This window comes from Cynoglossus semilaevis, chromosome 12 (genome assembly GCF_000523025.1).
Source record: "Cynoglossus semilaevis isolate Cse_v1.0 chromosome 12, Cse_v1.0, whole genome shotgun sequence".
NCBI classification, from domain to species: Eukaryota; Metazoa; Chordata; class Actinopteri; order Pleuronectiformes; family Cynoglossidae; genus Cynoglossus; species Cynoglossus semilaevis.
In genome coordinates this window covers 4,421,245-4,434,205 of record NC_024318.1, presented here as the reverse complement: position 1 = coordinate 4,434,205, position 12,961 = coordinate 4,421,245, and the positions used below count along the sequence as shown (strand labels likewise).

Here is a 12,961-nt window from a genome sequence, read left to right as displayed (position 1 = left end):
GCCGCTGGTACTTCTTGCAGTTGGACGCCCTTAGAGTGAATGGAGATGGGGGAATGTTGTCCACTGGCTCTGGTGGAGGCTCAGTGGAGACCTCTGGCTCTGAGCTTGACATACCTTCAGATGGCAGTCCGTCATTAGATGAAAACGTCTGCAAGTCTCTGTCACCACCGGATGCATCAGCAGACACTTTAAGAGGGGAGTCGACACTGGGAGAGGAGAAGATGGGCATCTGGGATGTCAAGGAGTTCTGACTGTCTGTGACTGTGTTTGTAACTGGGGCCATAGACGCAGGTTTCTGGTTTGTAACTGATACACTTTTGTACCAGGGCTGGTTGTTTTTAACATTCTCTGCAACTGTCTGCTTGCCTACAAATGATGAAAAAAAAACAACAACAATTGGTTACATTAAAAACTGTTCTCTTAAGCCCTCAATACAATGATGCATTGGAACAATTACCACATTATTGACTCACTTATTAAAGTGGTTGCTGAGCTCGTAGATCCTTGTGCAGGCGTCACAGCTTTGGGCGTCTCAACGCGCTGCACTGCTGCAGTCTTTGTTGTTTCCTCCTCATTGACTTTCAAAGGAGACTGGTGAGAAGTCACAGTCTTGGAATCATCGTCACTGTCAAAGCCAAATGGGTCGTCTTCGCAGTCACTGTCGTCAAGTCTGGGCCTTTTAGAGAGCTCTGAAACATCACTTTTTCCCACTGGCCTTTTGGCACCCAGCTGAGCCTTGTAGGTGGTGTCCCCCCATTTGGTCGTGAGTGTGGGCCTTTTATTGGAGAAGACCTCTTCAAATTTGGAATTAGCCTCCCCACCCTTGCGGTTGTACGTTTTTCCAAATCTAGAAGTCATGTTGAATGTGTTGTGTTACACATTCCCTGTGAAAAAAAAGATGGAACAAAAAACAAAACAAAAAATCAACACAGTTGGGTCCACTGACAAACAAAAACAAAAATCAACACAGTTGGGTCCACTGACACACCGCTCCACCTGTGCGACTCCACTCTGGTCAAAATACGGTATTTACAAATCTAATTTGCAGAAGAATGGTTGTGGGGTTTTTTTTAACGAAAATACATACATTTCGGTAATGTTTTTGTTGTAATTCAACATCATATGTTCTGACAAATCCTTGGAATAAACAAAATACACATTGACGACATTTTTAAAATCATAACATACATCCAGTTACGACAGGTATCTGCAGACGTTCCCTGCACCGAGTCACTTAAATCCTATGAATAATAACAATAACATCAAATCATACTAATCCCTTAAATACCGAGTAAACCAACATCATAACAGGGTAGACGTGTCGTATATGAATATTCTCATGAGTAACTGTGTCTGTTTGAACTTGGATTTAGCTACAAAGTCATCCGATGGTTAGCACAAACTAGCTCCAGAATCAAGTACCATAATTCGCTGAACGTATACAGTTTAACACTGAATATGGGAGACTTAAACTAATTTAAGTTAAGGACTGATTACAATTTTATATGATGTCATGTTATTAGGAGAGTGAATTGGTCTGAATAGTTTAACTTCGGCTAAATCTACTCCCGATTGCAAAGTTATGAAGTTATAGTTATCCTCATCACCGCTAACTGAGCTAATGCTAGCCCTTCATTTACACCTGCAAGTAACCGCAAACGGTAGGCATTTTACGTTATATTTGAAGCATACCAAATTTTAAACATAGCATAAATGAACAGATTCACCCTTTTTGAAGGTTTGGGACGTGCAGTCAATCCATGGCGCACACACTTACCTTTAAACTCCTGGCACTTCAGCTCCTCGTCCGCTTGTTTGTTAGCCTGCCGGCTAGGCCTGACACACAAATGAAGCGGGTAAAGTCCGCTCAACGTTTAAAAAACAAGACTACAAACACGCGATTGATCGAATTAAAATCATGAGCGCAGTAGTTTTCGCGAGACAAAATAACATTTTACTCATGTGATGCTTTTATGGTTTTAAAATCTTGTATAATCTGGACATTTTGAATTTTTCAGTGCAACCGACGCCATTAAAATAACCCTCCCTCCTCGTTCTCTGGCAGGAGGTGAACACAGTGCGATATGTAGTAAACCGACCAATCAGCGACAGGAATGTTTCAACACAGTTTGCAAAATTGTTTGTGATTTGTTAAGATCTCTATAACACTACGGAAAGCGAGGGGGCGCTGGAGGACAGCGCTAAAACGGTTCTTCACCTACAGTCAAACACGAAGTCATTTTTCCTCTGTATTTTGATTTTTTAAATTATTATTATTATTTATTAAACTGTTTCGCTGTGTTGAAACTGTGAGCCAAAAATTCCCATACAGTTAGTATATTTCATAAAAGTGCAACTAAAAATAAAGTAATTAAAATACCTTAAAACATTTTATTGTCGTATTATTATTAAACTTCAGAAACACATTTGGCTAACAATTATTCAAACTGACTTTATTCAATGCCTTAGCTATTCCTTGGCTAACTTTCATGTTTGCTAATTTACTTTAGCATTTAATACAATTTATTTAATACCATTTATCTTTAGCCTGTAATCGTCATAATCCTATTTTGATGACGTTTTAGCTACATTATACCTAAGCTAAGCTTTAGTTTTACCTTTCCAATTTGCGTTGAGGTTTTAGCCATGTTTATCCTAGCTTTACTTAAGCTTTACTTAAGCTTCGTTTTAGCAACATTGTCATTGTTTTAAGCATTTTCTGCTAACTTCAAAGTAATTTGAGATGACAGTGTGTTATCTATAAATATATTTTAATCACGTTTAACTATGTTTATCCCAGCCAGAGTAATCTTGGGCTGAACCTAATCTATTTTGATTACATTTTAGCACTACCTCGATTTATTGCCTAAACACCTTTTCAGTTTAGCCATTGATGTCATCTGCAGCCATTTTGTTACATAACACACGCTGTGGTGAAAAAGAAAAATCACTTCACATCACATGTAATCAAATAAATTGACGGTGTCTCGGTTTTCTTTTGCAAAAACCAACATTTAGACAAAAAGCATTCTGGCGTCTGTGTGTGTTTATGTCAGTAGTTTTTGTGACTGAGGTAATGGGGCCGCGCCCCGGTTGACTGATGTTATGGAGCGAAGGTCATGGCTCTGGGACGGTCACACCTTCGTGAACAGCCAAACATCACAGCTGTGAACACAGGCTACATCTGCATACCATAATAAGCCTCGGTTGCACTGCCTTCGAGTAAATGAGTCAGGATCGCCTTTAATTGCCAAGTGAAATAAACACACTCTTACACAACTTGACGTCAGACTTTTCTTCCAGCAGGTTCCATGTGGACCAGTGAGCATTTTGTGGGCCACAAATGTTTCCCGCTTTAATCTCCCCACAAACAAACAGGTGTCAGGAGTGGCCTACATATTTGAAATACTGTACTGCAGTTTTACTGCAGTACTTTGAAATGGCAGTAACTGCAATAATCACATTTTATTTTCACCTCTAAAGCTTGACCTTTGATCTTTGAGTGTCAAATGGAATTATATTCTAGAAAAATATTTTCAAATCCTTTAAATCCTGTAGTCTCGTAGGCCTAAAATAATATGTGATAATGATGGGGGCTGGTCGGCCGCTCGATGTCATGGGAACGTCTTTCTGTGGGCTACAGCTACTGTAGCATGTGGTCCACGGGAATGTTGGAGGGGTGGGATGAAATTCACAGAATATGAAAGGAATGAGCTGAAAATCATTGTGAAAACTGTAACATAAAGTACTGAATAATAACATACTGCAGTAGATGTAGATTAGTTTCCATATTTTATGCACTAAAATGAACCCATGTCTATGGAAGATAATATGCAAATTTCCATATTTTATGCACTAAAATGAACTTTTTGACAAGGATGTCCAAAGTAAGGCCTGGGGGTCGGTTTGTGGACCAGCTCAGTGAAGGGCATATTTCCAGGCCGAGGCTTCAGTGCAGTTGTTTTCATGAACGTGAACGTGTTAAGTGGTCAAGGACCATTTCAATGTGTTGGCTCCTCTGTTTTTACGAGTTCTACTTGATCAAACACTCATGTGGTAAACAAAAGTGAAGTGTTTTCACGCAGGCCTCACATCTGGGGCTGCTCCATTCTGTGCCTCAGATCCGTGTTTGGCTGGCACTCCTGTCTCTGAGGTCGCCCCCTCTGCCCCCCCCCTCAGAGCCCCCAGACCAAATCGAATCACAACAGACCAGTTCAAAGCCCACGTGAAGTCAATAAAATCAGATTTAAACCAGATCCTGATTAGGTTTATTCCCCCCTCGTGTGTCTGTCTGTGAGCCAGGAGGAAACTCTGCACGCTACATCATAATGTCATCTTGGACGCAGTCCATCGCCATAAGTGTGTGTGTGCGTGTGTGTGTATCCCTGAAAAAGATAGAAAAGTGAATAATCCAGCAGGGTGAGTGTTAATATAAAAGGTCAAACTTTTTATTTTTTTTTCCTGGATACAGCACAATATTAACAGTAACATTCTACAGTACTTGAAGGAGAGTTGAGAAAACAACTAAAATTAAACCAATTAAACCAATCAGATTTTCCGAGCCCGGTTGTAAAAGGCCTGAAATCCCACGGCCTGACTGAGAGAGTCCACTGAGCAGAGAGAAGAAGAAGAAGAAGAAGAAGAAGAAGAAACACGAGGAGCAGATAAAAAGAATACGTCAATAACCGACTTATTATGATGGTGGACCCACAGTAGCATTAATGGAAGAGACGAGGAGTGACAACAGACGGGGGAAAATACCAGAGTACGACGCCGCCTTTACAGCAACCGTGCAGTCGTTCCTTTCAAGGCAAAACCAGAATTTTCTAGAATGTGTGGCACCACTGGCCGTTCTCCGCAGGGAGAGGGCGGGTCCGTAGAAGTCCCCTCCAGTATAAGGTCCTCTGGTGATAAGAAAAGTCTAACTCCAGCTCCCGGTGACGTGAAGCGTGGGAACATCAAGGGTCGATCTCAATGGGAGCAACAGTGAGGATAACGTCCTCGTTCCCGCGGCGCACCACCACACTCAGGGTTCCTTCCTGCTTGATGGCGGTGCTGACGTCGGTCGCTGTTGAGATCCTCTGGCTGTTGATGGAGATGATGACGTCGTGGTCTTTGAGACCGCCACTGGAGGAGAGAGAGAGTAATGAGAGTTGACTGACGGTCGTCCAGAAGAAGAAACACATGTGGAGAGCCAGAGAAAACTGGGGTTTGTTGTTGTTGTTGTTGTTGTGTGTATGTGTGGGGGGGTAATGATAATAACTTTGTTACTGTGATGAAATCTTCACCAATGTCGACATGTGAACTGAATGACTCCATGTTGCTAAATTCAACAGTAAACAGGCAACAATACTGACATTTAGTCCACTTTCTGTTCTGCTAAAAACAGCTAATAGTAAACAGGCAACAACACTGACACTTTCTGTTCTGCTAAAAACAGCTAACGCTAAGTGGGAAAAATAGCTTTGCTCTTTATGCTTGACTATCGTGACCTTTGGCTTTTCATCATAAATATATGTCTGTGTTTGTTGTGACCTACTTTTGGTATTTTGTTTTCTAACTTAGCTTTTAGATTTAAATATATATTAACTTGAATTTCACCTGTTGAACTGACCTCTGGCTACAAGGATTAGCTGTGCATTCAGTTAGTCAAATCTGACTAATTTTCTGTTATTAGCTATTGTTTGGCTAATGTTTGATTATTTTGCTGTTTTAGGCTAATATTTAGCGCTGTGTTTAGCTCTTTATCTGCAAACTTCAATTGAATTGTCTGGAAAGTCATAGGTAAAAATGAAAACTTTATAACTAACCAACAAAAAACTATACTGTGATAACTCGGCAGCAGCCGATCTCTATCCTTCTATCTCTCTCGCTCTCTCTCTCTCTTTTTCTCAGAAAACAAAAACAAACACGTGAGCTCTAAAACATCAGGAAATTCACGTGGAAAGTTCGAGGAACCACAGAAATCTTTTAATTGCAAACCAAAGGGCTGTTGATTTTTAGTTTCATGAGTGAAACTCAGATTCTTGGGCTCCGTAATGAAGACGGTTCTGGAGCGGCCGGCGTTAGCATGAGGAGAGAAAACCGCAGCAGAGCCTGTAACCTCGCTGCATGAGGTTTGAAGGAAAGAGCTGAGCTCAGCAGTGAGTCTGCAGTGGCTGTGGTGGAGGTGGTGGTGGGGGGGGGACTACTGTGAGAGAAGGCCAAGCAGTGGGAGCAGGAGGGTGTTAGCTCTGAGCCTACAGGCTTGTGTTTCAGACTGTACGTGTGTGTGTGTCAGAGCGGAGAATATAAACAAAGGAAGGAAATGATTTACTCTGTTTATTTGCATTGTGAGAGTAGGCGGCGCTGCAGAGAGAGAGAGGTGGAGGAGACGTTGGCACCAAAGTCCTGAAGAATCAGAACTGTCTCAAAGACTAATGCCTGTCGGGTCAGAACATGACCCTTGTGTCGACACCGGCCGTCAATCAGGAGACATTAGAACTGTAATTCCTCTCTAACTCTGACACAAAGTTTCCCTCAAAGCAATAAAAGATAAAAATGAATTGCTGCCCCCACTGGCTGTGTGTGATTAGGTCGGCTCAAACTGACACTCGTGTATATTTTTGTATCAAAATAAGTGGGAAAAAGTCTTTGACTGCCAATCCAGTCACAGAGGAAGATTATTGACACAGAAAAACAGAAATTTCATTCGAAGATTCTGGAAAAAAAGACTGCATTTGAAAGAACCTTTATGTAAAAAGCCGGACTGTGACTTTAATCATCACCTGTACCAAAACTGATTCCTGTTTTAAACCAACTTCTACCTTGAACTCACCACCCTCAACTAGTTCTCCACCACTGACTTCTACCTTGAACTCATCTGTTCTTTCCTCATAGATGTCCTACACCACCCTCAACTAGTTCTCCACCACTCCTGGATATTTCTTTCTCAGCTCTGACATTCAGCTCATCATGTCTATCTGTCTAATTAATGAATGAAACACTTTTTTTCCCATCAGCCACTGCTGCCTTTTCTCCTATTATTCAAGTTAAATTCTCCTCACATTGCGGCCGGTGTTTTTGCGATGACCTCCATGATGTAGGCTCCAGAGGTGATGTCGGGAAAGTCACGGTGCCGAGTCTTCAGCTCCTTCGCCAGCCTACAGGTGGAAAAGGGAAGTGCAGTTTTTTTAACCTCCAGTGGTAACGTCTGATTCCTGATGTTAGCGAAGACACAGATTAAAGACGTGAATTTCACTGCTGATCCAAGACTTACGCTGGCGTGAGAGTCATCATCCTCACACCGATGTATTTCTTCTTCGCGGCTGCTCTCCCTGGAGGAACAAAAAAACACACTCCTTCATCCGTGGCCTGCAGCATTCTGGGAAAATAAATATCCCTGCTCCCCCCAGGTCTCTTTTTTCTCTACTTGAGTGAGAGAAATAAATCTGGTCTGGGGGCTCGAGGTCTACACCCAGGATTTGGAAAGTTTTTACATCAGATACTTTACACCAGTTCAAAGTTCAAAAAGAGGGTCACAAATGGTACTGTTCCTGTTCTTTGAGGATCAGTTCCAAGTTACTTTCGGTACTACTTTCATTCAGAAGGTCTGTATCAGCTATTAGTTTATAACAAGTTGGTGCCCCCTGCTGGAGAAACAGAAAATAAAATAAAAAACGTCGTGAGTTTGGAGTTTGGTCACAGCTCCTACCTCGAGACTGTCTGTCGTAGGACTCGGCCAGGAACTCTCGGATTTTGTCTGAAGGAATGGCGAAGGAGATTCCCGCTGTCACTTTCAACGTGTTGATCCCGATAACTTCACCGTCCTGAAACATCCAACCTCAGATTATCACCAGATTATCACCAATATAATCTGCGATCTGTTGTTGTGTTGAGGGCTGTCAAGATGGAAACTTCATCGTTTGAATTAATCTGGGAAGATAATCCAGAATATATGGATCCTAACCATGGGTACTAAAGTGTCTGTGGTGCCTCAACCTCTGGTCAGTGACCCTGGCTGGTGTCAGACCAGTCTGACTGAGATCAGGACAGTCAGTCAGTCTACGACTGACAGTGTGACTGACACAACAGTCCAGATTAATAATCAGGTGAGAAACAGTGACCTCTACCTGCTGATGTTGGTCTGACCGTTTTTATGTTTGTTTATATTTAGCAATATTGATTAATGGTGACTAATCGGCTCGTTGACAGCCCCGGTTCTGTTCTTGAAGGGTTCTCACCAGGTTGACCAGTGGTCCTCCAGAGTTGCCGTACTGTCAGAAAAGAAACAACATGAATTATTTTCCCTGGGGGTAAAAAAAAAACATGTTTATTTGCTCCGGGTTGATTCAACTTCCTGCTCTTACATTTATAATGGCATCCGTCTGAATGTAGTCCATGTCAGAGTTGCGGAGGCCCAGCTCTCTCCCACCTCGCTGAGTGGTGCTGACTATTCCAGTGGTCACTGTGTTCTGCAGGGAGAACGGGCTGCCGATGGCCACCACGAACTCCCCCGGCCGCAGGTCCGAGGAGTGACCCAGGAGCAGAACAGGAAGCTTGGTCTGACGGACGGGAACACAGGCATGTGTCAATGGGAGTAGTAGTAGTAGTAGTAGTAGTAGTAGTAGTAGTAGTAGTAGTAGTATTAAGGCAAGTTTCTTTTATGAGAGTTCAATAAAAATCTGATCAAATCAAAGACATAATGGTGATGATGATGATGATGATGATGAGGATGAAGAAACTGGTCCCAGGTGTTGTCTGAACCAGTTTGTCTGGTCTGTCTGAGGACTTTCTGACTGACACAGTTGACTCTGAGTTTCATTTTTAACTCGGAAAAATGAGGAGAATAAAACCTTGGTCTCGTGGACCCTGATGTGACCCTGATGTGAACCTCTGGGGTCCATGACCCGGGGTTTTATGACTGCACTCAGTGAAGCTGTTATGAAAAAAACCATGAACCTCGTTGCTTTAACTGCACAGACCCGGAACTGGTCCACGATCCAGAGTTTTACTGGTGAAAATAATGACGGCAAAACCACCAAAACCAAAAGACGGCAGTAAAACAACCTCGGTGGGAAGAAGGACAGACAGACAGACAGACAGAGACAGGACAGATATATTTATCCGTCCACACTGACAGTTTCCTTCTCTCTGAATGAACTCATCACTGGTTGGCAGACCACAGTCCAAACCCACTCATCCACCACGTACACAGACCCAGGTCTGGGCAGACGAGCGCGGTCGGAGAGAAAAAAAAACAAAAAACTGCTGCAACTGTATCTGCTTTGTTTACACCGAGTTTTAAATAGGATGGGAGAGAGGGGGCGCTCTATAGTAGACAGAAACACAAGCTGCAAACACTGACAAAAAGATGTAAGGAAATATGTCAGGCTCAGTGTTTACCTGGTAATCAGGTTGGTACTGCAGTACTCTCTGGTACTGATCCACTCACTCAGACCTCCAAGGAGGGTCCATCTCTAACCCTGAACATACTGGACAGAGGAGGTGTCAGGAAGAAACACTGAGGAACATTCTGTGGTGGAGTTGAAGAATGTCGCCCCCTGTGGTCAGGCCTCAGAAGGACCAAATGAGACTTCAAAGTAAGTGCGTTGGAAACATATGTTTTTATGTAAGTTTCCTGACTGGCCACTGACGAACCCTGCCATTTGATGGTCACTTCAGACGGGGGTCAAGACGCACCGATGCTCCACTCACAGGAACGACAGAGGGCAAGAGGCAAGGTGAAAGAATGGAACAACAAACACCGCAAACCACCGACCACGACTCCGGGAGTCAGACACTTCAACCAACACAGGCCGCCCCTGGTGGCAGGAAACAGATGATGACTTTTTGTGTCTTTTAAGACCTGAGAAAGTACCAGCTGCGGGGGTAGCTGAGAAAAATGTTTTATGTGCGCTGCTCTTGAAAAAAAAAAAAAAAGAATAAAGATCAGATGTGGTTCAGTAGGGAGAGCGACCGGTCTGTGAAAATGAGAGCTCCCATGTTTTCTTGGGCAGACCACTCCACGGCTCGTGTTGTTTTTTCCGCAGCTCCACGATGATGCCATACTTCACTCTCAGAGCTTTCGGACTCTCTGGGTGTTTAGATAAAACAGAGGAGTCGGCTGTCGGGTTTTAGAAGGTTAGATGGGAAAGTTCTTGCCACGACCAAAGATGTAGTTAGAGGGAGCACATGCTGAGAAAAATGTCCAGGCTTTTGGGTTTGGACCTCCAGCAAAGACACAGTCAGTCAGTCCAAACCTCCCATGTCCAAGTGGGTTCAAGAAACCGGGCACAGGTTTGGACCTGGAAAAGCGCGGTTCCTCCACAGAAACACCGACAGCTCTGTGGTTTATTTGGACACGAAAAGACAAAAGAGAGAGTTTAAAGGAGAAATCCAACAGGTTCAACAAACAGTTTCGCTACAACACGGCAACAGCAACATGCTCCAACAGGAACCTAATCCTCACAATTATCCCAAAGCCACAACGTCTGCGAGGCCACAATTTTCACTCCTCAAGATTTATATATTTGAAAATATAATTGCATATAAGCGCTGCGCAACATAAAAACCATTCCTTATGGTTTGTAATAAACGAAGCCACCGTGAAATGACAGGAGAAACAGTTAAATACTTCAGGTTCCTTTGTTTTGGGTTGGAAAAAAGTCACATATATATATGTGCCACCAGCACATATAATATATATAAATATATACATGTATAAATGAAGAAATGATAATGTCCAGTGAAGACCTAGACTCTGTTAATATAGTTAATATATATGTATATATATAAATATATACATGTATATACATACATATATACATATATACAGTATATGTATATATGTATGAGTATGTTGCGAGGTCCTGATAAACCGACACAGGGATGTCAGACAATCAAAAGTGGATGTTGCTCCAAATACTGTTTTTTTTTTTTGTTTTTTTACAACGAAGGACAGCCAAGTTACACGGTTGCTATGGCGACATATCAGTGTTTCAGCCTCGGTGGATTTGAGGTTCATTAAACCAACTACGGTTATATGAGCAGAACGCCAGGTGCAAACTGGGACTGGGATGGATCACACACACACACACACACACACACATATGTGGACCGTCATAAAAACAGAGGGAGGAGGTTGACGTGACACCGACCCTCACCAACGTGTCTGTAAAAAGACGAAGCCCACAGACACCTGGCTCACAGACACCTGGTTCACAGACACCTGGCTCACAGACACCTGGTTCACAGACACCTGGCTCACAGACACCTGGTTCACAGACACCTGGCTCACAGACACCTGGCCCACAGACACCTGGCTCACAGACACCTGGTTCACAGACACCTGGCTCACAGACACCTGGTTCACAGACACCTGGCTCACAGACACCAGGCGTTTGTCGTCCTCGAAATAAGAGTTTCACTGCAGACATTTGACTCTAGAGTCTGGAGTTTGAGTTTCAAACAGACCAGTTTGTGCATGTTCACACAGAAGATCACGACGGAGGAGGATCAGAGAGAGAGAGAGAGAGAGACAGAGAGAGAGAGAGAGACAGAGAGAGACAGAGAGAGAGAGAGAGTGTGTTTTTGGATGATGATAACAGCCTGTTGTCACATGTTTGGTTGGAGGATAAACTATGATGTTGTAGATGTGATTTTTTTACTGGCATCACACACACACACACACACACACACACTGGGCTCGGCCTCGTTCTTCCTGACACCAGTCGTGTCCATATGTTTCCGTGGAGGTTTGGCGTGGGCTGCCGTGTGTCGACCACTTCCTCCTCGCTGCACAGTCCTACATCAGCAGGAGTCCACGGCGTTTGAGGGGCGTCTCTCGCGTGTTCACCTCCCTCTGCAGAACTGACCCCAAGATTAGGAAGAAGAAGAAGAAGAAGAAAGCGGCCGAGCTGTGAGGTCATCCTGTCATTATGACACAGACGGAACCGAAAAAACCTTTACTCTGCTTTCTACTTAAACATGTGGTTCAAACCTCATCCTGGACAAACCCCCCCCCCCGACCCCTGACCCCCCCACCATCCTCATACAGTGGAGTTGTTCCTATAGCGTTCATACGTCAGGAGGCGGAGAATAACTGTGGGCTGAATGAGGTGACGGTAGCCACGGGTTGAAGACCCCTGGGGTTCTTGGTGACCCCTGACCTGGAGGTTAGAGGATCAGACCTTTATCTCCAGCCTCTCTGGCTGACTGTTGTGGGTTGTTAGCCAACGTCCAAGTCCGAGTCCAAGTCGAGTCCAAGTCCAAGTCTGAGTCTGCGTCAGTGAATGGAAAGCTGACAGAGTTCTGGGCGAAGCTGTCGTCTGCTGGAAAACAATTACAAAGCTGAAAAGTCGTCCAAGTCAGAGAGCATCCAGACTCAGCAGTAGCAACGTGTGTGTGTGTGTGTGACCTGTTTGACCTATTTCCCGCCAAATGATTCTCATAGTCTGAGGGGAGGGCAGGGCAGGAGGAGACTGCGATTCTTTCCCTCCATGTGTGTCTGTGAAAGACAACATGAGGTCAGTGTCTTTCCATTTGCAGCGGAGCGTGTGTCCTCCCTGGTCCCTGCAGTGAGACATCTTAAGCCAACATTAAAGGCGCGCGCACACACACACACACACACACACACACACAAGTGCCACTTCCTGGGGAAACATTTAAGAACTGCTGCTGATAAACAGATGTATTTACACACGTCTACATTCCTGTCCTTCCTCTGTCCACACAAACGATGACACACACACACACGTTTTCCCAGATCAGTCCCGTCCGGACCATCGGCAGCGACGAGGAACTGTTTGGGTTTGAACCAGGTGACGTTTGGTCTCCCACGCTAAGAAGCTAGCTGTAGCTCAGGACTGAGAAGAAAAGTCAGTTTGACTGTACTGTACTGTACTGTACTGGACTGTACTGTACTGTACTGGACTGTACTGTACTGTACTGGACTGGACTGGACTGGACTGAACTGTACTGT

General features: G+C 43.9%; 2 protein-coding genes across 2 annotated transcripts in view; both read right to left on the bottom strand.

Annotated features, from left to right (window-relative positions):
* The window catches only part of wapla (WAPL cohesin release factor a), a 17,298-nt gene extending 15,194 nt beyond the window's left edge, over positions 1 to 2,104 (bottom strand). Inside the window, 4 exon segments of the mRNA XM_025060843.1 lie at position 1; positions 4 to 366; positions 474 to 884; positions 1,778 to 2,104. The exon segment at position 1 is cut by the window's left edge and continues 345 nt beyond it. Of these exon segments, the coding sequence (XP_024916611.1) occupies position 1; positions 4 to 366; positions 474 to 858 (749 nt within the window). The 5' untranslated portion in view covers positions 859 to 884; positions 1,778 to 2,104.
* Positions 2,105 to 4,958: 2,854 nt separating this feature from the next.
* The window catches only part of LOC103387077 (serine protease HTRA1A), a 22,632-nt gene continuing 14,629 nt past the window's right edge, over positions 4,959 to 12,961 (bottom strand). The window contains exons 4-9 of the mRNA XM_008321579.3: positions 8,349 to 8,543; positions 8,223 to 8,255; positions 7,694 to 7,808; positions 7,259 to 7,316; positions 7,047 to 7,142; positions 4,959 to 5,127 (exon numbers count right to left, since the gene is read on the bottom strand). Coding sequence (XP_008319801.1) covers positions 4,959 to 5,127; positions 7,047 to 7,142; positions 7,259 to 7,316; positions 7,694 to 7,808; positions 8,223 to 8,255; positions 8,349 to 8,543 — 666 coding nt within the window. The remainder of the gene's footprint in view (positions 5,128 to 7,046; positions 7,143 to 7,258; positions 7,317 to 7,693; positions 7,809 to 8,222; positions 8,256 to 8,348; positions 8,544 to 12,961) is intronic.